We start from the raw sequence: 25,770 nt of genomic DNA, 5'->3' as shown, positions 1-25,770 counted from the left end.
TATTCATACATTCGAGTCTCCTTGTTCAACATGCATGCATATGTTTAGTTAGCTGGCGCTATGTCTGGGGGGCGTTGATTCTATAAGCACTTCAAAGGCCTTCTTCAAGCTATTTGCACTGTATCCTATGGATTTTACACATCCGCATACTGGTGACATATCACCAAGGAGCTTGGGATGGCTTGTCTTTGGCGCTCGGCCATCCCGCGACTGCATTGCAAACGTGAGGCTGTGTCGTATGTCAAAGCTTTGGATTCATTTCAAATTTCTTCACATTCGTTTGGCTGAAGGGAGAAGTGAAAGAGTGACTTGCCGCAACGGGATCTTTTTCGGGCAATGTCAAAGTAAGATATATATTTTTTTGTTTTAATACAATTTTATCCCAGTAAAACTATTGACATCAACAGGTGCCTCTTGTTTCTCTTCTTTACCTGTTGATTTTTTTTTTCCCAAAACAAGAGCTTGTTGTTTAACATCAATGGCAAAATTCCGTTGATTGAGACTTACGACTGATGGTAGAAATGTGTTTCTCATTGGCACTTAGTGATGACAAATTTTTATTTGAGGTCTCATTTATTGTCACTGCATGAATTCTATCCATATTAAACACATCATACTTATTGGACATAGTGTGGATAATGAATACAGTATAAGCCAAGGCACAAATTTATTCCTATTGGAACTTGACTTCGGTCTGTGCATCAACGGGACAAAAAAAAAAACAAAACACACACACACACACATGAGCCAAACATCATTAAGAAGTATTCCAAAGGTCAGTAGTGTGGGTGCGAGCGTTCAGCTTGTCTTGCACCTCGTTAGCAGGTGTACCTAATATTGTGGCCAGTGTGACCTTTTTTTGTTGAGTGGTGCATGCGCTTCTCCCGTGGCCTGCATTTGGCCAAAGCCTCTCTCATTAACACGGATGACATTTGGACTTGCTCTATGTGTGTGTGCCGATGCTGTCTGCACGTGTGTTTGTGTTTGAGCCTATGCACTTGTGTGAGTGAATATACTGAAGGCAACTATGCTCAAGTCAGTCTTTGCATGAAATGACAGCACACAGAAGCAATCAAAATGAAGAGAAGATGATTAAAACACAGTGTTTCAGTGTATAAATTCAAAACTTTGACTTTCAACAAAACACAACTTTAAAATCCTAACCTGTCCTCTAAACCCTACTTTCAAAGTCCAAACCTGGCTTGAAACTAGCCTCAGTTTGAAACTCATAACCCTGGCTTGAATCCCTACTTTGTCTTCAAACCGTACTTTGAAACCTTGCTTGAAAAAACATGTTGAAACTCTATTTTGCTTGAAAGCCTTTCTCCTCCTTGTCATTCCTGTCCCCCATTCACCTTGAACACAACCTCCCTGTTGCCCCTGGAGACCCCACACGGTTGCGGACCAATCACTTGTGCTTCTGGTTGACCACCTCTCCTCCTTCTGGCCTTCTCACCCCATTAGCCAGCTAACGCCAGTGTTGAGAAAATCAATAACGTTCCGTCAGCTGTGTGGTAGTTTGTCCTCACGCGGGGAAAAGTCTGAGCATTGTAGATGATTTGACGAGCTAGTGGTCTCGCACACGCACCCACACGCACACATGCATGCACACGCGTGCACACACGCACACACAGGCACACAAGGTTTTTATTTAAATTGGGTTGCTAACCAATACAGCAGCACCCAAGGTAAAAATCTCTACTTCAGTTTGATTTGCAAACCAGAGTATCAAAAGAAAACAAAATGCCTTTGTTTTTGTTTTTTTATTTTTTTATTAAGTTTTGGTTTGTAACGAACATGCCTTTTCACACAAAAAACGCATGTGGACAACTGCTAATTTTTTAAGCTAGCTACAAACGTTGTAGCTTTTATAGTATAAAATAATATGAGATTAAAACAAAGTGGATCTGTATCATAAAAAAGATAGACAAAGATAAGTTATTTCACAGGAATTTCATTACCAGCATTTTATGTAAAAAAAAAAAAAAAAAAGTGTTGTTGAAATAATTTTTAAAACTATTTCTCAGAACATTTATGATAAAAAAGATATGAAAACAAACGTTTTCAAGTGAGCAACTAAATTGAGAGTATGGGCAAAGCATGAAACATGTCTGTCTACCTGCAAGGATATTGTAAGCGTTATCAGTCACAACGATGGTCAAAGCCCCTTCGTTAGCAACGGAGAGAAACATTACATTCACATTTGCAGCCGTGTGGCTTTCGTAAGTCACACGGCTGCAAAACACAAACACTTTTTGTTGTTGTCGTTTTGTCTTGGGGGCTGGAACGGATTATTGGCAGATGATTTGCCATATGAGTTTTGAGTTTGAAGCATGGTCACGTAATGAATTAAACATATGTTGTACTCTATATATATTTTTGTTACATTTGTATTGAATAAGTGCTGTAAGGAGGGGATGCATGGCATTCCAAATCAATAAGGATCCTGGCCTAATGTGGAGAAACCCCCACGCATTTTCCTCTCTGAGCTCCCACGAGCTGGCTGTGGGAGGCTAATGCGGCGCTAATGTGGTTAGCGATTGTTTTTTTAAAGGTCAGTCGGCAAGTGCCAGAGGAGGATCATATGTCGCCCGCCACCAAGCATCAAAACATCAGCGTGCAGCCCCCTCATCAGCACACCAGGGAAAAAAAACAAATAATTAATCCTTCCCGTTACTTTAAAATAGGGATAGGGAACGCCAGTTTCTGAAGAGCCCTATTTTTGCCTTTTTTGATGCCTCCCTTTTCCAACACATGCTGATTCAAATGCTCAGATCATCAACAAGCTCTGCGCAAGCCTGATAATGATCCTGATCATTGAATCGGATGTGTTGGAGGAAGACATCAAAACAGGCAATATAAAGCTCTTGAGAAACCAGAATTACATACTTTTGCTTTATTGTGGGTAAAGTGTGGCTGTTTTTTTTTTTTTTTTTTTTTTTTTAAGTACTAGGACGGGCTGATTTGAGAGCCACAATCCAGCCTGTTTTTCATTTTTTTCAACCAGCATACCTAATCGCGTGATATTACAGGAATAAATACTTGTGATTTAGGAAAATAAAGCAGCAGAATGAGAAAAAGTCATTCTGAGATGAGGATGGTAAACAATCAATGACATTTTTCACCATGGAGACTTGCAGAAAATTAAAAAAATGCTCCACGAGACCCCTTATCCTCCATATGTTCGATATTATCATTCACTAACACACTTGATCAGAATGTGTGTAAAAAAATGTGTTAGATAATAATCTTTAATTGAGTCGAATAGGAGTCTTGGTTCAGACATTCTCCCTGTCAATAATTCATAAAATACAAAAAAAAGTTCACCTTTGCAGATGTACTGGCACTCAGACACACAATAGATGCGCTTGTGGCTAAAGCAAAACTTTTGCAGGGTTTTCAGTTTCTGGACCTGGCTTTCCATCCCTGGCAACAAGTACTACTAGTAACACGGCCCTGTGAGGAGCATCCCATTTTCATCGTCATCATCATTTTGTCACCTGTCATGACTCCTGCAGATTCTGAAAGGTCAAGCCCATGAGGCCATTACACAGACACACGCAGTAAGTGATGCCTGATGATGTGTGAGAGTGTGTGTATGTCTTTTTAAAAAAATGTACATGACATTAAAATGACACCCTCTGCTTATTGGTCTCTGATGTGAATTGAAAAGCACTGGCGTAGCTGAGAACAAGAAGCAAAGTGTCATATTGAACAGGTCTTAAAAAAGACATGTCACAAACAAATCCCGAGAAATGCGCCATGAACACGTACAATATATACCCGGAATGTGCCATGAACAAATCCTCAAAGACACAAGATTAATTCTCGATGCACCAGCCCTGTCCTAGCAGATAAAAAGGACTTGCGATAGGCACTATGACATCATAGCGACCAGGAAGTTCCCTGTACCGTCTCTACACCGCCCCCATGCAGAGTAGCCCCCATTATGCGAGCACTCAAGCCAATTTTTAAATCCGGTTTTACACTGGAGTCAGGGAGAAGAGATTTTTCATTGTTATCCAAGTAAACAAGAATGTTTCATTTATTAGGCAGAGTGGTATATTGAAAGTCATCATGTTTTGACAATCTATGGAATATTTTTGAATATTTTTGAGTTTTTTGTGTGCTTTTCCTTTGATATCACAAATCAAAACGCTCAAGTTAGTTCAAAATTTCCCCCAGGGGTTAAGCTAGACACTTCACTTATTGGTTAGAAATGCTGCGACCCAAAAAAACTATTATTTAAGAAGAAATTAAGTAGTTAATGTGCCAAAGGTAAAATGTCATAATTTATATGCACATATTTAACTTGTGAAAACTTTAAATACTGTACCATGATAACAGGTCCTTCACCAAATCCTCAAAGTGACATGAACACATCCTCAAAGATGCCATAATCTACCTCGTCGAAGGTACACAACTATACTATACAGATTGTGCAGTAAAAATGACCATAGCAAGGAGGTCAAGTTCTCAGCGCATGATTCACCGTATGGTGTAAAGGTTATAGAAAGCTGACATTTGGCATGCTGACATTGAGAAATGCCACGGTGACAATGCGGGTGCCTCCATGCTGCCGCCGCCTCTGACTCTTTGATGTCAACACTGCTAAAGTTGAGATGCTGTAAGAAGATGACAGGGCATAAGGCAACTGCTTGCTAGTGTAGTGGGGGAAACATAACCACAAAGACATGCTTGCATGAAGCTAGTCACCCATCCTTTGCAAAAAAAGGGAAAAATGGTCTTGCATTTTTTCTTCCTTTGAAACATATAGTGTGGTAATAGTACATAGTAGTTATTAGAGATTTATTTAGAGCGATATTAGTGATTATTTTGTAGGTTATCCAAAGTTCACCCAGCCCCATACCTACTCCAAAATAGATCTGGAAAAAAAAAAAAATCAATCTCTATCAACTACTAAGCGCTTGTGTTCGTTTTCCTTTACTTTCAAACCTGATTTTGAACAAAGCCATTCACAACATTTTGAATCTGTTGTAAAAATGTTCAACATATTAACAATTTTGTAACGGATTTAATAGAAAAGTAAAATCTGGTACCTTACTAATAAATGGTCTAATAATTAATGATAAATAATAAATGATTGGTAATAAAGTCCCTTACTATTATATACGTACTTTACACCTTACTCTATGAAACAAGGTCTCCAGTATAATACATGATTATTGTTTGTTTTGTTTTGTTTTAGAAAAATTTAGAAAAAAAAACATGCTTTGCCATACCTGGTCATTAATAACAAAAAAAAAAAACGTTTATATTACATGGTCTACCAAATGCCTTCACTTTACATGTTTAAAAAAAAAAAACACCTTAGTATACTAACCTTAGTATATACACCTAGCTATATGTCATTTTTTTCAGTTAAAAAAACCTTACTCTAGTTGGTGATTTTTTTCCAGTGGGGGACGGGGGCGGGGACTCCCACCTTACCATAGATGCTCATTGTTTTGTTTTTAGGAAAAAAAAAAAAACATTCTTATTGTGATGTCTGTTTTTGGTGCACAATCAATGAATATAATTATGAGTCTGTATTTGATTATTAAAAACAATAAGTATTGGTAATATAAAATACGTAAAGGCTATGCAAGTATGTTAAGCGTCATCCTTCATGTATGAAACACTATGAACGGAAGAAAATGCTCTCCTCTTACACAATACGTAACTGCCAGATGGCCCTTGAAGATTGCAACCCAGGACACACCATAATGAGGTTGTTTATGGTCAAGGGCAAGCAAACGCTCCATTATGTTCAAGGTCTAAGATAATGCCCCATTACGTCCTTATCTTTGTGCAATACACATGTTCGAAATTGCATTTTGGCAGCGCTTTTGGGCCGCTTCTTGTACAGTAGCTAGTACAGCCGAAACCAACCAGATACCAATAACTACAAATGTCCAAGATGGAATGACCAAAGACCAACTATGATATCGATACAGCAAAATGAAGACACATTATTGAGGAAAAAGGAGACCTTGTGATGTCATTATAATCGAATTATGGTGAGATGTTCATTATAACTGACTCAGAACAGAACAGAGCCTTCATCCAAAATGCGTTGAGGGCGGATTCATTGTCCAAAGCATCGGCCGTCTTGTCTTTTGGTTTATTGCGTAGTAAAATTATCAGTGTATTCGTTTTGAGACCTTGGCTCTCTGTTATTCCTAAAAATTCAGCTGAGATGACTCAATTGTTGGTGTGAGCTTCAGTCCTTACTATATTAAAAAAAAAAAAAAATCGGATTGATTTTTGCTAAATCCTCTGTCCAAAAATGAGATACAACCCCTTGCTCTATAAAATGCACTAATTATTACATAATGCATGATTTAGCACAAGTCACGTATGATGTGAGTAGTTTAGATTCAAAAATAGTTTGAACCCTCTGTGTTGTTGTTTTCACGGCAAGTCTCATTAAAAACATTTAATACATTTGGGAGTGCGTCGGAACTTCAAAGTAACACAAACTCTAATGAAAAGTTAATTTATCAGACTGATGAAATGAGAGAGCGTAGCGCATTAATAGAGGCTAAATACAGCTTTGGTTGGAAGGCGTAAGCAACATGAAACCAGCGAGCTATCCGTCGAATCCATCCAGTCGCAATACATTTTTATAATTAATGCAAAAATATCTGGACGTAAAACCAGTTGGCAAGCCCGTAAGCCCCACCTTGGGTTGCATTTTTATTGATTTCCAGGAAAAGGTTGGAGGCCAGGCTTTAAATTCAAGAAGAGCTTTTTTATTGCAGAGATTTATTGCTGCCACTGTCGTGATCCTCAGAATGATTTGTTGTCAAGCGACGAGGCAGCTACACGCAAACAGTGCCGCAATCACGGGCTGTCATTTCCAACCCGCGCGCTCACTTTTTGCAATAGATTGCTGCTTTTGCCTTGCAGTAATATTTGGCCCCATCAGCACTGTTGGAAAAAAACACGGATGATTTTTTATTTTCCCTGCACAACGCAATCCTCTTGCTACTCTTCATCGTGATGCACAAACCGTGCTAGGTTTGCCATCGACATCCTCCTGCATGTTCTTTCCCCTAAGTGCTCCTGTGCCAAAGAGCGATATGGAGTCATCGTGGCTGACAAACCTGCATCACATTTCAGAGGTCATGGGTTCGAATTTGGATTTCCTATGTGGAGTTGGCAGTTTTCTTCCGTTGCTACAACCCTAACCAAAGTAAGCTCTTACAGAGAATGGATATATACATATATATGTTTATATTTTTTTTACAAATTTGAGAGGCTACAATTTAAATAGCCCCTCCAAAAGGTCAGGGATTGGTCAAACCTTTCGTGTACGTTCACAAAAGATTCTTATTGCTAGTTCATTGTAAGTGGCGCCATTGGCACACGAGAGGTTATAAAATAATGTGGTTTTTTTTTCATTTTTGGTTTTAAAAATCCCCCTTGGTGCTAAATAACAAGTCGGCTCATGAGTGATTCATGCGGGCCCGTTTGTCCCTGTGCCAGTTTAATTAAAACGATCAATCTGGAACACAGCGGCGGGCCCTCATTTTGTATTAATAGAACACTTGAACGCAGCCTGTGTGGCTTTTTGGGGGAACGGGAGGGGGGTTCAAAACAGAGCATTATTGTTATTATAAAACCTTTGTGTTCCGAAGCAAGATTTGATTTTTAAACCAAATTTTCAAAACGGCCATACAAAATAATAATTTATTTTATTGTATTCACAATTTAAAATCCATATAAGGTAATTGAATACAGAGAACAAATGAAACGAATACACAATGAAGGCATATTTAAAGACAGGTTTGTCTTTGTTGTTTTATATTTTTTTTATTGGGCTGTTTGAAGATTTATTTTTTCCTTACACAACCTGAGGTTTTCAAAACAAATAGGCGAGTTTTATTGAATATTCTCAATTGTTATTGATGTGTACTACAAAAAAAGTATTCTAAGCCTCTAAATCGTTCTTGATGTTTGGAAGAACTTGCACTCTAGTCTTGTCCTGTGTTTTGCCCAATGAAAATGTTTGGTTAATGGAGATAACTATTGGTCATTAAAAGACTTTGATGTTGGTTATAAACCTACGCTGCTTGAGCTATTTTATTCTTAAATCTTTAAATGTCTTAGATCAGTAAATTGCGACCGACCATTCACATTTTAGTGGCATGCTGCTTAAACTAAAAAATATACTTTGACATGGTCTGCAGTGCTATTTTAAAAAATGAGAAAAATGTTTGATGGTTGGCAGCATTAGAAGTATGAAAGAAAATATCATCACCTCAGCACCTTTGACAGAAAGCCTTGGCTAATGAGTTACATTTTTTTGGTAATATGTTTTGCTTGCTCGCTTGCTTGATTTTTTTTTTTTTTTAAGTAGCCCGTGCATCTTTCTATTTCTTAATATGCAGCCCTCAGAGGAAAATGTTTGCACATCCCTGTTTTTGGATGTTTGCTAGATGTTACTTACATGTTTACAAAAACACCTACATAAGGTTAATTTATGTTTCTAAATTGTTTTTCATGTTCACAAAAATCAATTACCATAGTTTTGTTTTTGATGAAAAATCTGACTATAAGTTACTGTATGATAGCAAATGCTTCCACAAGTGTTTTAGCTGCGTGAATGATACATACAAATAAAAGTATACTGTGCTGTAATTATTTTAAGTTAGTCTATATAAAAGTAGAAGAAGAGGTGTCTGTGCCGTCAGCTTCATTAGCAGTTTGAAGCTTTGTCTTCTTTCTCTGAGTTGCTTCAAGAAAGGAAACCTTCTTATTCTGGTTTTTAATGAGCAGCTTCTACAATAGATGTCCCCTGTACAGCTGACAGCTTTTGTCCTTGCAGAAGGAGGACAAGGTGGAGGAGGAGGGCAAAAACAAGGGCAGGAGCGGAGAACTCACCAGAACTTCACATTTGACAAGAAGTGCAATAAGGAAGTAAATTTTGCTCCCAGGGTGATGGTCAGTGATGATGATGAGGTGGCAACCATTTTAGCTCCAGTTACCTCTCATGTGTAACACGCAGGCCTGTTTTTCAACTAGCTTACAAGTGATAAAACATTGTCAGAATTAACCCCTTTCTAAGAATTTTACCAAAAAAAAATATAGTCATTACATGTACATTACATATTGCAATTAGTTTACATAAAACTATAGTTCTCTCTTAAATATTGTAAGAAATCATTAACGTGATCCGTGTCTTCATATAAAAGAATTTAATATGAATTAACCCACAACAATAACATTATGACAATACTTTGAGCCAATTCGTCGTTTCCGAAGTGTGTATCAAACCGGTAGCTGCTCGCCCTTCGTATTATTACTCTGCATCAAAGAAGTAGCTTTCCATTTCAAAATAGCTGGTTTAAATCATGTTAGCTGCTGTAAACACTATATCTAAAATAAACTGGATATTTACAATACTAGCAAAAGTCGAACACAATTATTAAGGTATTTTTACTTCACGCTGTAAATAGTAAGGCGTCCAGAGGTCATCTACAAAATCTGCTTATTATCATGCAAATGTTCATGTTCCCCAAGACGTGGTTGTAATGAAGTAGCACAGCCACGTCTGCGGGCGTCAGGCGTCTTCTATCCACCAGCAGGCGGACTCAATTACGCCTCCGTCACAATGAATGAATGAATGGAATGGATTTGCCTCATCTCCCCCGGCAGGGCGCTAACGCAGTTGTTGACGACACACTATCTCAACCCAAAATCTCGATTACTCCTGGAATACCAGCAACAGATCTGTCACATAACTGGCTTGTTATTTTTATGATTTCTTTTTGTTCTCTTTACTAGAAACCAAATGGAAAATTAGATCCTGTCTCAATCCTGTCTCCTAATACGCAGTGCACATATCAGAGGTGACGTAAAGGGAGTTTCTGCTAATCTTAGCCACATTAGCATGTTCGCATACAGACAGACCCATTGCCTGAGCCCAGACTTAAGGGGTGTATGTTGACACTCATGGTACATATAAATAGACGGCATCTTGACTACGTCCACGTCACAGCCGTATTGGATGTGGCACTTGAAGATATTTGTGAAGATGCTCCTTGAAGATATAGCACGTAGCCAGATCTCATGGAATTAATATCGAACGTTCGCTTCTGATTGCGTTATGTCATTCTAAACTTAATTTTACTAAGATTATTTGCCTTTCTTGTGGCAAATTCAATGGCTAGATACAATATCTGGAAAGCTGCTCAACAGGTGCCTGCAGCATAATAGAAAGTGATCTTCATTTTAGATATCCAAAGGGTTTATGCTTCCTTGGGGTTCTTTAATTAAAAGGGTTCCAAATGGCTCGTTTGTCGCAAGCATTAATGTAATATGTTGCTCCTCGCATGCCAGCATGTGATATGCAAACACGTAATATAGTAAAATAAGCATTGCCTGTGATTAATTCTCATCAAAATTATGATGGCATCTCCCCTTACTCACATCAACCTTTGAAAATATTAGAATGATTGCCCCAAGACGTATTATGGATTTCATGACGGTGGCGTTTTTAACGCCATCCATCCATCCATCCATCCATCCATCCATCCATCCATCCATCCATCCATCCATCCATCCATCCATCCATGTGTCTCTATGTGTTAGGTGTGTTTTGGTGGAGTTTGCACATGTGTTTAAATGTTTGTGAACAAAGTCTGCTTTTCAAGTTGAACAAACTTTGCAGGGACAGTGAGGGCAAAGTTCAGGAAAAAATGGTTGATCTGAGGGCAAAAAACTTGCTCGGTGGTCATTTTAGCCATGGCGTTCACTGCGGCAACGTTGCTAATTTTGTGCACTGTAAGCGGTCTTCGGGCTCAACCGTTTTTCATTGATGAACACGGTTCAGAGCAGGACAAAGATGTTCTCCTGCGCCACTTGGTGGCACATGTGGACAAACTGGAGAGGGACGCAGCTGAAGCAGGTCAGTTGACGAAATGACACATCAGGTCAGTTGATGAGGCGAAAACCGTCCCAGAGACCGTGAAGCTCTTCGTTGTGATGTGTGTGCAGCAAAACCACCGGTGGCCTTTGCGGCGGCGCTGGTTACATCAACGGAGTGGACCCACCTGGGTCCATTCAACACTGACACCACCCTGTTGTTCAAAAATGTGATCACCAACGTGGGGAATGGCTACGACTCCAACACAGGTGAGGATGTTTTGAATCGAACCAAATTTCATCTTGCTCCGGGAAACCTGCGTTTGTCTTTGCGGATTACGTTCGAGACGAGACAAGCGCAACGTCCGGCATGGGGGCCAAAGGCAGCCCGTGGCTGAACTGTATTGGCCCGCAGCCTTTTATTGATATTTCCACTCCTAGTGCTAAAACTTCGCACTTCCCCTCCATAGGCATCTTCACGGCTCCCGTTAAGGGTCTCTACTACATCCTCTTCAACGGCAACGTGGGCAATTCGGGCCAATTAAACGCGGCTGTGATAAAGAACGGCATCAACATGTTCGCCATCTATGACACCAAGGGCACGTTCAGCAGCGCCACCAACGGGATGCCGTTAGTACTGGAAGAGGGAGACAAGCTATGGGTCACCCTGTGGGCCAACAAGAGCATCTTTGATCAGAGTCGACTCAGCACCTTTAGTGGCTTCCTTATCAAAAAAATATGAACACCACAATGTCTCACAGGAAAACACCAATTAAAAAAAAACGTACGCTAAAATCTATTTGTAGTAGTTGTTTGTGTGTATGAAAGCGAGTGAGAGAATTTAAGCTGAATGTGTGAGTAACTTTTAAGAAAGAAATTCTGTCGTCGTAAGAGTTCTTCAAGTCATATTTATCCTGCTTCTGCAGGACTGGTGTGAGAGTGCGTGATATGCAACGAATGCTTACAAATGCATCAATGAAGGAAAATAACACTTTGCCAGTGTTCATGGTGAGAAATCAAAGTTAGAATATGGTTAAAAGCTCCAAAACGTTTACTTTTCATAATAGAGCATAATAGGTACTGACCTCTTAGCTGAAAGCTTGAAAGGGCTGCTGCCAGTCGACACAAACGAGGCCTTTGGGCAGACCGCTTTGGTGCACCAAAGCACTACTTAGAGCACTGATGGCTGAATGTGTGTCAATTAAAAAACAAGTCAACTGATCACTAGTTACTTGCTAGCCTTCTCTTCACTGAATATTGACTTAAGGTCATTGATCCCTTTGGATTCATTTGGGCTGTGTGAGTGTGTGTGTCTCTTTGCGTTTGTGTGTGTGTTTTTGCTTGTGCATGTGTGTTGTTCTGTGTCAGTGAAGCCATCAATGTGATGCTGGTCCCCTATGGTTTTGTTCATGTCTGCTCAGCCCTCAAATTTCCCCTGAGGACAAATTGTTTAACCTGCAGCATGGCCAACAAGCTCACAACTCTGTGTGTGTGTGTGTTTGTGTGTGTGCGCGCGGGCGTGTGTGCATGCTTGCGTGTGTGTGTGTGTGTGTGTGTGTGTGTGTGTGTGTGTGTGTCACACACGTGTAGGTTCTATTTAAAAAATGCATTGACAGTAAATGTGCTGGTCTTATTATCTTTGAGGCCTATTGAATGATTTGATGAGTCCATTTGTTAACCTCTCTAAATACCGGATGATTTTGTGAACTCCCAAGCTCCAGTTTGGCATGTTGATAACCACTAACAAAGAAGAAATCAATGCAAAAGTTTTCTTTCCAATAATATGCACCATGCACCACCATTTATGTGAGCATGAGATTCGGATTAATGTTGTATTTGTGGAAGATGAGTTCAGCAGCAAAATTCACCATTTTTCCCTCATCTCAGGGGAGAGACGTTTTGTCAATGACCGTCCCTGAAAATGACATCACAGTCGCTGGGAGCTCGGGTAACAACCAATCTGGAGTTTCGAGCTAGTGTGATGTCATTTTCAGTCGACGGCAAAGGGCAAAGCTGCCGCCGTGGAAAGCTTTTTATCAATACGATTGATCATCAGGCATGCCACCATGCGCCTGGCGTGCCTGCAAGCCCTTTGAAAATCACTTAATGTGAATTAGTATTGACTGCCGCCCCCTCATCAGTGGAGGACAACGGCAGAGGAGGGATCAAACAAGAGTCAGCGCGGCTCAAGCTAACATATTGCAGAATAACATGAAACTGTGCAATTACAGGATGCAAACAGCGTCTTTGCTTACGCGATGGTGGCATGCTCGTTTCAGTGTATACCACATAATAAAGTAATTGGAGCTTCCTGCATGAAGCTGCCATGCTGTTATTTAGGGGATTTTCACTCGATTTTGTTGCTGCTGGAAAACACACTTGAAGCTGCTCTGGATCATATGACTTTGTTCAAACAAACACTTAAGATAGTTGGTAAATGTTTCCAATGTATGTGTCCAGCAGATTAAACTAAAAAACAACTACAAAAGAATCAAATTCAAGCTTTTATTTTAGCTGATTAAACTAAAAAACAAAACAAAAAAAACATTCATTTAGGCCAAGAAAAAAAACCAACCAAATAACAAATTCAAAGACCACTAATTAATTAGGAAACAAAATCAGCATATAAAAACCAAGCAAATAAAACATTTATAAAGTATCTACATTTTCAACTGATATATTGACCAACCAAGTAGCAAATTCACCCAATAACCAACTGGCTACCAACCCGACTAACCAATTAAACATAAACCATCAAGCTAAATAAGGAATAATGAAATAAATAGCTAAAAAAATTAATCTAGAATATTACATGATTTAACCCAATAACATAATATTCAACTCATTCATTAGAAAAACTAACAAAACATAGAGCTCTCAAACTAACTACCTACAGTACATAGCCAAATAACCGTCAATCCAACACGCAAACTCCCCACAGGAAGGCTGGAGCGAGATGGATTTGAACTCGGGTCCTTGACCTTTAAGGCAGACGTGCAAACCACAGCACCGTCTACTTACAACCAAACAACTAACTACCAACCGACGACCAACCTACTATCTAACCAAACAGCCAACTAAATTAAAAACCAACCAATTACAAGTGAATCACAAAAAACAAACAAACTGTAACTGAATCACAAAAACTAGCACATTATAGAATATTTAAAAAACAAATCAAAAAATAAATCATTCGAAAAATGTCTAATTAGTAAAGGCAATGATTGATAAACTAACTAGTATGTACAAGCACTAACTAACTAACTAACTAACTAACTAACTAACATGCACATCAATGAAACGCTATCGTGTGCATTTGATCAAAACCTTCAACGTTCGATTTGATGGCTCTGTCCGGCCATGTTGGGAGGGGGCGTGGACAGAGGTTGGGTTGTGGGGGTGGGGGGCGGTGAAAGAGAAGCGGGGTCGTTAGCGGGACGTTTCCCCTCCTCTGCTTCACTCTCCCCATCCTGTCACGGTGTGAGCCTCATCCTCCGCTATACACCACCTCCTCCTCCTCCTCCTCGCTTCCTCCCCCTCCTCGCTCTCCACTCGTGCAGGCAGCAGCAAGGACGTCCTCCTCCTCATCTTCCTACTCTTCCTCTGCCTTCTTCTTCTTCTCGTGCAGACGATGCGAGCGAGCAGCTGCTAGGACAACTTCTTCCTTTTCCTCCGAGCGGATAGCAGGTAAATACAAACGTCGTCCGACGGCGACGCTGATGTTGCGTGGGCGACGTGCGAGTGGGAGCTGTCCACTCGCGGCGGTGCTGAAAGCGCCTTCGAGACAGAGGAAGGGAACGCATGCACGCACGCACGCAGGCGGCGGTGTTTTTCCGCGTGCACGTTGCTACGGACACGCGCCCAACCCAGGGTAGGAGGGGGAGTGGCGTGCACGAACCGCTTTTACGAACGTGATGGAAACTTTGACCGCATGAGCTCGGCACGCGCACGCGCACACAGACTCACTCTGTACACTTTTGCCCCCTTTTAAGTCTGTTGGTGGGTGACCTGCGCACCCACACGCGCTCACACACAGGCAGAGGTCACAAACCGCCAGTAAGGGGAAAACACGCACCAAGCGCACTGCCTTTGATTGTGTGTAAATTGTGTAATGATAGAGTGTTATTTGTTAATACTGTAATTGCAAGTTAGCTGTTAGGAGGGTGCTGCTTGTGTGTTTGTGGCTCTTGTGCACGCACTACTGATCTGCTTGTGTTTAGTAGTTGCGTGATGATGTGTTTTTGATCGTTATTAGTAAATTTGGGGAAGACCGTGTGTAAATTTTTTCTACATTATACACTAGGTGTGTAAAATTTGTTTGGACATTGCGGAGGTGTGTGGCAATAGTGTACTGACTGTGTTGGTGTGTGTAGATGTCTTTTGAGCGTAAACTGCGTGCTGGTGGTGTACTGATTTTGTGCTAGTGTCATGGAGGACGTAAACTCATTATGTGTTGAGTGAAATTGTGTGATTTTTGTTGTTTTGAATTGTGCGTGGCAAGTGTTATTTGTTGTGTTATTTTTATGTTAATGTTTAATGCATTTAGTCAGTAAGCTGCATAAGTGTGTGTAACGGTTGTCTGACTTCTTTTGTTAATCTTGTGAAGGTTAAGTGATACCTGTCAGTATATCACGTGATGAGTTTGTTTTATTTTGTCAGTAAATTGCTTGTAGATTGTGAGCTATTTGTTAGGACGTTGTGTCAAGGTTATTTGTTATCTTTTTATGAGTTGTGTAAAATGTGAGACGTGTAATGCGAATGTAAAGTGTGTAATGATTGTATTGTGTGTGCAACTGCTGTGTGAGTTTTGTTGAATTATGTTTGTGCGTTGTGAGATATTTCTTAGTAAGTTACGTAAAGACTGGGTTTCGTATTGAATTAAATTGTGTGAATGTTGTGTTATTCATTGGGAAAATATGTTACATTAGTAAGCAGCGTGTGTGTTATAACCTTTTGTTGGTCAGTTGTGTGAAGCTTGGGTGTTATTTCTGGAATGGTGTGAATGCTCTATGATTTGTTTTTGAATTGTGTGACTTATTTGTGTGACTTATTATACAAAATTGCCGGGGTGTTGTGTGTCTATATGAGGATATAATGTGCCGTGGATGTGAGGTAAAAGTGCACCAATTGTATGCTCATGTGTGTTAAACGTCTCAAATGTGTGAAAGTTGTGCACGGATATCATGATTTTTATTAGTTGTATACCTGAAGTATACTGATTGTGTGTTGGTGATGTGTGAAAATGCATACTAGTTGTTTGTGGAAGTTATGTGTGAATTTTGTTCTTTTGAATTGTGTAAAGGTTTTGTGTAAATGTAGGTGAGGAGACTGTGTGAAGATTTTATATTATTTGTTTGCAAATTGTTTGAGGGCAGGTTCTGTTGTGTATTTAGATTCGGAAAAATTAAAATATTGTGTGCTCATTTTGAGTGAGTATGTCAAATTTGTAAGCTGGTTGTATAGATATTTTGTAGTACTTGTGTGCTGGTGTATGTTTGTTATTTGTTGGTTGTTCATTGAGTGTAAACTGAACTGTTGTTACGTGTAAATTGTGTCCAGGCTGAAGGTGTGTATATTTTGTGTGCGTGCAACAAAAAAGTTGTGTGTCCTAGTTTCTGTGGGCAGATTGTGCGATGGTGTATGCAGGTTGTGTGTGAGTCGGTGTGCCGGTCTGATGTCATCGTGCGAGCACGGTGACTGCAGATTTGGCACACGTTGTGTGCTGGTGCGTGTTCGGCTTGCGCGGTAGTGCGTTGCTGTGTGTGAACCGTTGGCCTCGATGGAGTTCAATTGTGCTGCGCCATTGTGATGAATCACAAAACAATCCATTCATTTCATTCATCTGTTTGTTTTTAGATCTCGTGACTTCTACTCGTCTGCAACCTTTGAATGTGACATTGCTCCAACCAGGCGGGGAATAAAAAGCCATCAGCATGAATTTCGTTATGAAACAAGCATTGGGAGGTAAGATTTGGCGTTTTTTTTCTATAGTAGCACACATGCAGCATGAGTCAGCAAATGTTTGCGAAAAGGATTTTCCTGTCAAACATTCGTGCCTTTCGGGATGTTGCCGCTCACTTATATGCATTGACATCGCCCACGTGCGGAACACTCGATGTGAGGGCTAGATGCAGGTAGAAAGAGTTTGGAAACAAATCATGGCATCAGCAGTGGATTTATTGCTTCTTTATATGTCTGCCAGTAGGAACGCTATCATTCGTTTAGACTTTGCTGTTTAACAGTATGCACTCAAGAAATCATGAAAGATGTCTTATAATCTTGCGTCTAGTGCTTCAAATTTGCTAGGAACTTGTCAAAAATTCTCAAACAAGTTCTTCTTTTAAGCACACCAAGAAAAGTCCATCTTCAAAGCAAAACGACCATTTGAGAATTTTTTAAGTGTCTACACATGAGAGACATGCAAAAACTAGCTGAGTTTGGAGTTTTGTTTTTTGTAGTAAACCATCCTTTTTAGCTTCCATGCTCCAGCCACAGAAATTATGCAAACGTTCAATAATTTTCTGTTGTCTATCTGTTTGGCGTACACGGTCAAATTTGCTCTCTATAAAAATAATTTGTTTAATAATAACCCAGTCACGGGTCAAAAAAGGATCGACCCAATATTTGGGTTCATTTCATCCAACTTTCTGGGTTGTTTTACTTAAAACAATCCCAATTATGTGTCTTCTTTACCAAGACAACCTCAAAAGCTGGGTTGTTTTGTGGAAATAAAAAACAAGAAAGTTGAGTTGAATTGACTTAAACATTGGGTCAGTCCTTTTTTGACCCATAGTTGGATTATGTTTCACCCACGTGTTTTTAGAGTGTAGTAAAGAAAATCTGTCAGATCAGTTTATCTTTGTATGACTGCAGTATATGAATAATATGTGAGTAAATTAGCATGGTCCAATCAAAATGGCAAACTTCATGTCCTTTTTCAGGCCCTTTTTCCAGATATTTTTGGTTGTATTCAAGTGTATTTTGAGATGTTCATTTACTTTTATTAATTTCTTTAGTATTTTGCCCAAGTCTCATCGCTGTAGTTTTTGTCACTGTAACTTCTAAGTTACCAAAATTTCTAAAATGTGTTTTTATTGGAAAAACATCTCAGAGGTGCAAAATGGCACCATCGAACCTAAATGGCAGAATCTTTACAAGTTTTTGTGTTTGGCTTCTAAAGAATTTAGTGTGTGTATTTATGATAAATTAGACACATATTCCAAATTCAGCATTGCTAAATGAAACAGGCTTTGGGGGATGAATTAAGAGAAAATATCGCCTGTAAAACGTGGTTATTTTTGTGAGTGGGAAACCCATCAAGCTAGCAATTTATAAATTCCATGAATAATAACGCAGAGAAAATGAAACAGGCTGCTCCTCATAAAGATGCCTTCTAATCTGCCATCTTCTCATTTGAGAACACGTGATGCAATCGCTCCCCCGGACGACTCATTATCATACGGCGGACAACTGGCGATCATGTATGAATATCATGGATGGATTTCATGTGTGAACATGTAAATGGCGAAGCCCTTTGTGCACCCTGGAGAGTGTTTGAGCGTGAGCATCCTTAGACTTGACTAACAGTGTATTCACTTGAAGTAGTACACAATTATAGGTAAGCCTTTAGGGAAAAGGTGAATATTAGCCATCATCACACAGTGAATGAAGAGCTACTCAGAGAGAAATGTGTGGCATTGGGGTGGGGTGGGGGGGCATAGGAACACAAACTTCCTAACCAGATACATACATTTACAAAAAATGGCATTTAAAATATGAATGAAATACGTACTGGCTCACAAATTGGAAAACCACGTTTATAACTGACATCCATCGAAATGCGTTGAAAAAATGTGAAGTGAAAAATTAACATGACACTTCTGAAAGCCCAGACACATTCTTCCCTCCCTCCAAAAATACTGGGGGAAAATAAGGCACCGGTTATTCGTTGCTCGCATTGACCGTCATCATGTTTGGCCAAAATTAATTTTTCAGATCCTTCCTTTCCATATGCCATTTTCAACTTCATGTGACTAGTATGAGGCCATGTTGGCGCAACTACATCAAACTTAACACACTTATTCCTTTTTCCCATTTTACACTTTGTAACAAAAACAAGTCATATTACACAGAAGAGACAAAATTTTCACAAAGAGTATGTAGTCACTTTTGTTACCAGCATTTAGATTTAGATTGATGACAGTGTGATTAGTCATGTACAGAGTGTAACGTCACTATTTTCATATGTGTGTCTAAAGTTAAAGAGCAAATGAACTCTGTAACAAGAAGTTGGCCCCCTTTGTGTCTAACTATCCGCGATGGAGTGTGTGGCGGATTAGCTGCAGGCAATTATGTCGGCCTCTTCATATGAGCTACCGGCGCACGGTCACACTCCATCTGCTCGCACCCGAGCCCGGCACTCGCATTACCGCCAAGTTTGTCTCCTGCTTCTGTGTTGCTGCGCGGGTCCTAGAAGTGCCGCGAAGGGGGGGTTGGGCAGAGCATCAGGAGTCCGGGCATGCACGTGAAGCAACAGCCGCTCAATCTTGTTGGTGACGACTGCAGTGCTGCGACTCTCGGTGCTGGAATGGAATGTCAAATCATCTCCGTTGTAAACTCTCTCACGGATTTATTAGACGTCTAGGTGAAGGCCTGAATCGTCTCTTAAATGCAGTAATGTATATGGAATAATACATAATACATACCGTGACAAAATGCCTTCCACAAACCGGATAATGGTTCGGTTGCCAGTTTGTCTCCCTTTAGAATTAGCTCGGAGGCCACTAAGCAGTTTTACAATTTTTCTCTACAACGGCAGTGTACTTACAGCATCCACTCGATTGATTATCACCCACAGATTACACCGGATTTTCTTTGTCAATTGCAAAAAAAAAAAAAAGAATTTAACATGAAATTAAAACATTGTCCATCCTATTTGACAAAGTTTTAAGTATGCTCAGATTTGGGTTTAGTTTGGCAAAAAACTTCTTTGTTGCAATCGTTAGCTATGGCTTCAATCACTGCTGGTTGTTTTGCATTTATGAAGTTGCTTCTGTGGTATGCATATAATGTACACTAGCATCAAAAGCTCAGATACAGGTCTAGATAGGGGCAAAAAATCTGAATTGGGTCACTTGCAGTGTATAATGTACCTAGCCAAAGCTGCAACTGGGTCTTTTTTGTTTTAGCCTATCAGGTTATGCCAAAAACAATGACAGCCAATAAATGTCTACTTCCGGGTGTATGTAACAGACCTTTTTTTTTTCTTGTATAAGCTATAAAAACAGTCAATTTCTAAAAACTGATCTAATCAACATACAAAAAGCATAAAATTAGAGATTAAAAATGAGGATAACGCGATTAAAAAACAACAACAAAGCCTTAACAAAGACTGAAATTATCAGGGTCTGACACCAGTATTTATTTTTCACAGTAGCTTTCAACAGGCGCCAATTACACTCAAATTTTTGGTCATGTATGAACACAAACTGTCGACTGACCAAACAAAGACTAAATATACAAATTGTTTAAATAGGTTGGATAGACTGGTCAATCTTGTGATTGGTTGCCGTTGATCTAACTTGCTGATCGATGATCAGCTCCAGAATCCTGATCTTAAAGCCTGGTATTAATGAAGCAAGAACGGCAGTAAACACCCATCACTGTTGTAAACACACTGTCTCTACTGCATGCATAAAACATGAATGTAGATTGGAACTGTATTCGATCTAATGTGCTTACGTGGTGGACCTCCTCAGACTCACACTTGTAAAGCCTTTGGCCAAATAGCTCATTTTGAGAAAAGTGGACAAATGACAAATAGATTCAATCTGCAAGTCAGGAAGAATGATGTTTGCGTATGGTTTGGACCGTGTATCCTGGTGTGTGTGTCTGTGAGAGTGTTCATGGTTCCCGTGGCGTCGTCGCTGGTGAAGATTTATCACCTGTCACATCAAAACTACTCGTAAAAAGCCGCCAACATCGGTAACCTCTGCAATCTGAGCTCCTTCTCCCTCTTCGGGCCTGGGAGGAAGGGGCGGAAGATGAAACGAAACAAATTGGTTCTTTATAAGCTGTTAACGGAGGATGTTTTGTCTCCTCTGACTTCCTCTGTCGCTCATTCCGGCCTTCTCCGCCAACTCATCACGTGCCATCCATCCTTCCCGCTGGTGTTACCCCCCTCCCGTACTTCTCTGGACCGTTCTCCCCACCCGGCACCATCCCTCCCAACTCCCCCTAACTTCATGCCTCCCTTCCTCCCTCAGCCGCCATTACTGTAGATCTGAAGGGCAAAGCGAGAAACCCTCAATCAGAGAGGCACCAGGGAAAATGGTGCAAGAGTGTGCCTGCTTGTGCATGTAAGGAAAAAGGAAAGATGTGTAAAAAAAAAAAACACATCATCGACAGCACACTACAGTGAACACAATCCATACTCAATCCTAATAATTAAAAACAAAAAGATTCCATTGTAAACAACGACAAGTGAAATCATTTCTTCCAGAATTAAAGGTGTTACCTTCATTAACTTGTATAAGTAATGTTTATAATAAAAATCCCTTCCACCCATGTGTTAGATTTCCTAAGTTATAGTCCGTCTAAAAAGCAATTAATACAACACATAGTGTTAATGATTGGTGCCTTGGAACAGAAATGACTGCATTTAGGAGTTTTTCAAGATACGATTTTTGTTGTTAACAAACCATCATTGTGTGTGTGTGTGTGTGTGTGTATATATATATATATATATATATATATATATATATATATATATATATATATATATATATATATATATATATATATATATATTTGAAGGCTGGCAAACTGTTGGAAAAAGGACCTATATAGAGCAACACACAGCGCGGTAATCAAGAGCAGCGGCATGCTGGGTGATGCGGACCACAGCCACAACAGCTTACTCAAACAAGCAAACATTGACACATGCTGTTTGAGTTTCTGCACACGTTTATATAGATTTAGATAGAGAAAAGAATTGTGCAGTCAACAAGCGAGTGTGCAGCTGTGAGCTGTTCCCTCAATTTCAACCAGCGTAATAATAGTAATACAGTACGATGTCAAAAACTATAAAACACACCTTAAGCACTCTCTTATGACTCTCTTGATGTTCATGGTGAATGAGAGTGCTAATAAAACATTTCATTTTTCAATTATTACATGAAAGCAACTGCTAAGGCAGTGTGAAACACACACACATACACACGAACACTTGCAAGCGATTCATTTTTTGAGTATGTGACAAGCAAAGGACAGCTGCTAGTCATCAGTTGCTAGTCAGCAGTTGCACAAGCTAGCTTACTAGCTATCTACCTCATAGTCGTCAATTATGTTAATTTCTAACTAACACCAAATTGCTAACTTTGACCTAAAAAAACTGACCTAAAAAGATGAGTGTGTGAACGCCGTTGAAAAAATACATACTACAACAGGAGAACAAACTGTGACTTGACTATGCGGCGAATCTTTCCTTTTGCTCCTTCTGGCCCTGTTTCATAAGAGCATGAAGTCATCTCTGCACAGACAAACGCTCTGACTTCTTGTGATATTTCATTCAGAGGATATTTGCACACAAGGTGGGGAATGAGGCACCCCGTGTGTTATTAATCCCCTTCAGCACGTGCTCACACTCTCCCAAGCAATTTTCCACCGTCTCGGCCAAGCGGCGCCCCAAGAAGGCGCCTATACCTTCCTGAGATAACACGACACAGGCTTTAAATAACACACGCTTCCCGCCGCCTTTCATCGAGAGAGACTTTTGCGCATGGGTGGCCAAGCCCAGCCAGGCCGACATTCAAATGAGATTTTTCACACTTCTACCGGCTCGCAAGAATCCCGTTTGCGGGCGCCAACATGGGGGAGCTCTGTTTTAATTCACTTCGGACGAACGGAGGCTGTCTAATCCCGATGAATTGATACACGGTATTGAAATCGCCTTCCCACGCCCACACCACCGCGGTCGACAAAAAAGCAAGGTTCTATCCTTTTAATGTTTGGCTGTGAGGTGGAAATTTAAAAGCAGAAGCCTACCAATAAATTAATTGCACTTTAATTACTGTTACATCATCAGACGCTCAGCTGGGAGCGTATCCCCGGTTCCTTGCTGCTTCCTCACACGTGGGTAAACTTTCCAATTATCCGCAATACTCAGGAGCTGGTTGGGGCATTAAATGGAGAGTGTGTCTTCAAAAAATGAAAAGGGATGCTGGGCTTTTGGGTGAAATTTCAGGAGGAAGCTCAAATGTACTCTTACCTTTCCTGGTGAACCTTGATTTGAACTTCTTTAAACTTTTGAATGCACATATTCAACTGCTCATTGTTGCAGCATTTTTCTATGCAACTTGCTCTTATCGAAATAGAAGCCGAAGCGTCAAGATGGGAATGATTTTGGCCCTATATGTTTGGGAGCAAAAATTATCAATTTACTGACCCCTGACACATAAATCCATCATCAAATATCAAATGAAGTTATTCACAACTATCCTGATCATTAATTTAGCGATCATGTTCAACTTAAAATAGTCTAAATGTGCAGAATTACATGCTCTCAGCAACAAATATCTCATGTGTGTTTTTTTTTCCCAATTGCTTGATCTTTACATCCATCCATGCATTATCGAACATGCAAACGCCACACAAGAAGGGCGGGGCAAGCTGGAATTGAACATGGGACCTCTGAACGATGAAGCAGACGTGCAACCCAGTCTTCCAACGTGCAACTCCGAAATAACGTTTTTAAAATGAGTCAGTGATTAAACAAAAGAATAATCGACAGATCAATAAAATCATCATTAGTTGTTAACGTTAATAAGTACTGTAGAAGTACATTTATTCCACTCAGTCACATTTATCATTTATATTAAAAATTAAGATGAATAAAAAGGCAAATAAAGAATTTGCTAAACCCTGCAAACAAACAAGAGCTCTAAATGTTAACTGGCAAAAAAAAACAATAGCCATACTTGACAGTTATGAGCCATTAAGTATTTGCGCTACCTAACCTGACATGACTAAAAGATCCGTTGGCATTAAAACACCAATTAAGTGGCAAAAAAAACAGATGGTAGGTTGCCATTTTCAGCTGAAGCAAAAAAAAAAACAAAAACAATGAACTGTGATGCAAATTTTACAATCTTATAAACAACATTGCGTTCCTCTTGAGTGACAAGTTCTGCTCCACCTGCCCTTAGGAACTACCGGTGTGAAGATGATGGATTACCGGTAATTGATAATGTACGTGTCATCTTTCATCTTGCCCCGGGGGCCGCGAGATTGCTCCGTGGCCTCGTCTTCTTCTTTTTCAAAAAGAAAGGTGATGAATGAGAATCTGACGGAAAACATGACCGCATCGTAAACACCTCTCCAAGATGAAGTTTAAAACGCTCTCATTATGCAGCAGATAAAATTGACTCGCACTTTGCAAAATGTCACTTGTCTAAGAAATGCTTTAAACTAAGGGAAGTCAATAATTTTTTTGACAATAATATATTCGCACACACATATTTGCACACACAAGTCTAAATGTGGCGTTCAAATGACTTGTGGAATTTGAGGAAACAGCCAAATCCACCCATTTTCATCTATCTCAGGGGTGGCCATTTTGCCACTTGTAGTTGACTGAACAAGGACATCACAATTACTCATTTAACAATCAATCTCAGCTCACCTGTTCTCTCACTTTAGTCATGCTGAGCTGTGATTGGTCATTACCTGAGCCCTGAGTAACTACGATATCAATTTGGCCGTCCTCAGAGATAAATAAAAACGCTGATTATGATTCTCAATCATACACCGCAAACGCAATATCGATCAGACATTTCTCGTAGTTGCTTAATAGATTTGCACACACTTTAGGAGTCATTTTCATCCAGTCCTCTCAGCAGTAATTAATGTCAGCTATGTTTAAAAAAAAAAAAAAACTTTGTGAAATATGAGTGACAGTATAGCACTTCCAGTTATCATATATGAAGTTGCATAAAAAAAAAACCTAGAAATAATCAAGAGTTAAAGAGATGTACACGACACTCACCCCGTGAGTGAATGTTTTGTTTTTCTCCTAGGTGTTATTGATGCATGATCCCATTTGGTATGCTGACATTCTCTAAATAAAAGCACTTTGTCGCAGTTTTTTTTGCAAATTGAAAGTTGAAAATGTTACTTTGCTCGTGCAAGCACAAGATTGATGAGGATATTCTAAAACAATAACAGCAGCTGGCGTCCTTCCAACTGCAGCAACGCTGGCGAAGATGCCTTCCGACATTCACACTTTAATCACATCAGCGAGCAGCCTTGTTTTTTTTTCCCCCATTACTTGTACCACGATTTTCGATACACACACAAAAGAACTCTTATTATACTTCCTCATTGTAAGAATGCATCGCAACCGTGAAATTAACAGTTACGGAATCCCCAGTAGATTTTCTCCGCCCGAATAATCACTTAATGGCTGTCGCAGTGCAGCTTAGGTGGGACAGCGGCTGTTTGCAAGGGTCTTCTGCGATAACCGTGACATGGGTGTGAAGTTAACACCCAACATACGTCTCCCAAGCTGCACTGGGAAACACAATTACAGCTACTCTACCGTAGAAGTCCCACTAGATTCTAATGTGCTGTGCTCGGCATGAAAAGTACAGTTATTTTCTTCTGACAGAATACATATGCAAGTAATGTGGTGCCTTGGGAAATGAATGACCTAACTGTTTTTTTTAAGATACAAATCATTCAGGCAACTTTTTTGCTTGGACTTGCTAGCGAAACGTGACAAGCTTTGTATGAAGTGAATTTACATTTCAGCTTTTCATTTCAGCAAATATTATACAATTAATCTAAAAAGTGGCTTCATGCTGTTTTACCCTGTTGGTGTTTAATCTCAAACTAGCTATC

At 39.9% G+C, this 25,770-nt stretch overlaps 2 protein-coding genes across 2 annotated transcripts in view; both read left to right on the top strand.

The window, feature by feature from the left end:
* Positions 1-10,716: 10,716 nt before the first annotated feature.
* LOC148413652 (complement C1q tumor necrosis factor-related protein 3-like) lies at positions 10,717-11,667 on the top strand. The gene is made up of 3 exons (XM_088432238.1): positions 10,717-10,915; positions 11,005-11,142; positions 11,343-11,667. Exons 1-3 carry the CDS (start codon positions 10,753-10,755, stop codon positions 11,612-11,614), a joined length of 573 nt encoding a protein of 190 aa, XP_088288364.1. The 5' UTR covers positions 10,717-10,752; the 3' UTR covers positions 11,615-11,667.
* Positions 11,668-14,322: 2,655 nt separating this feature from the next.
* The window catches only part of LOC148413651 (complexin-2-like), a 43,140-nt gene continuing 31,692 nt past the window's right edge, over positions 14,323-25,770 (top strand). The window contains exons 1-2 of the mRNA XM_088431760.1: positions 14,323-14,559; positions 16,729-16,836. Coding sequence (XP_088287886.1) covers positions 16,806-16,836 — 31 coding nt within the window. The 5' untranslated portion in view covers positions 14,323-14,559; positions 16,729-16,805. The remainder of the gene's footprint in view (positions 14,560-16,728; positions 16,837-25,770) is intronic.

The sequence above is a fragment of the Hippichthys cyanospilos genome, chromosome 13, assembly GCF_059441005.1.
Source record: "Hippichthys cyanospilos isolate Australia breed blue-spotted pipefish chromosome 13, RoL_Hcya_1.0, whole genome shotgun sequence".
Classification (NCBI taxonomy): Eukaryota; Metazoa; Chordata; class Actinopteri; order Syngnathiformes; family Syngnathidae; genus Hippichthys; species Hippichthys cyanospilos.
Note: the sequence above shows the minus strand (reverse complement) of the source record. Positions and strands in the feature narration are given on the sequence as shown.

What these genes read in the sequence shown, in the direction of transcription:
- LOC148413652 (XM_088432238.1), top strand. Translation starts at nt 10,753, where the DNA reads ATGGCGTTCACTGCGGCAACGTTGCTAATTTTGTGCACTGTAAGCGGT. An exon ending in GAGGGACGCAGCTGAAGCAG is followed by an intron (nt 10,916 to 11,004) that starts GTCAGTTGACGA and finishes ATGTGTGTGCAG; the next exon opens with CAAAACCACCGGTGGCCTTT. An exon ending in TGGCTACGACTCCAACACAG is followed by an intron (nt 11,143 to 11,342) that starts GTGAGGATGTTT and finishes TCCCCTCCATAG; the next exon opens with GCATCTTCACGGCTCCCGTT.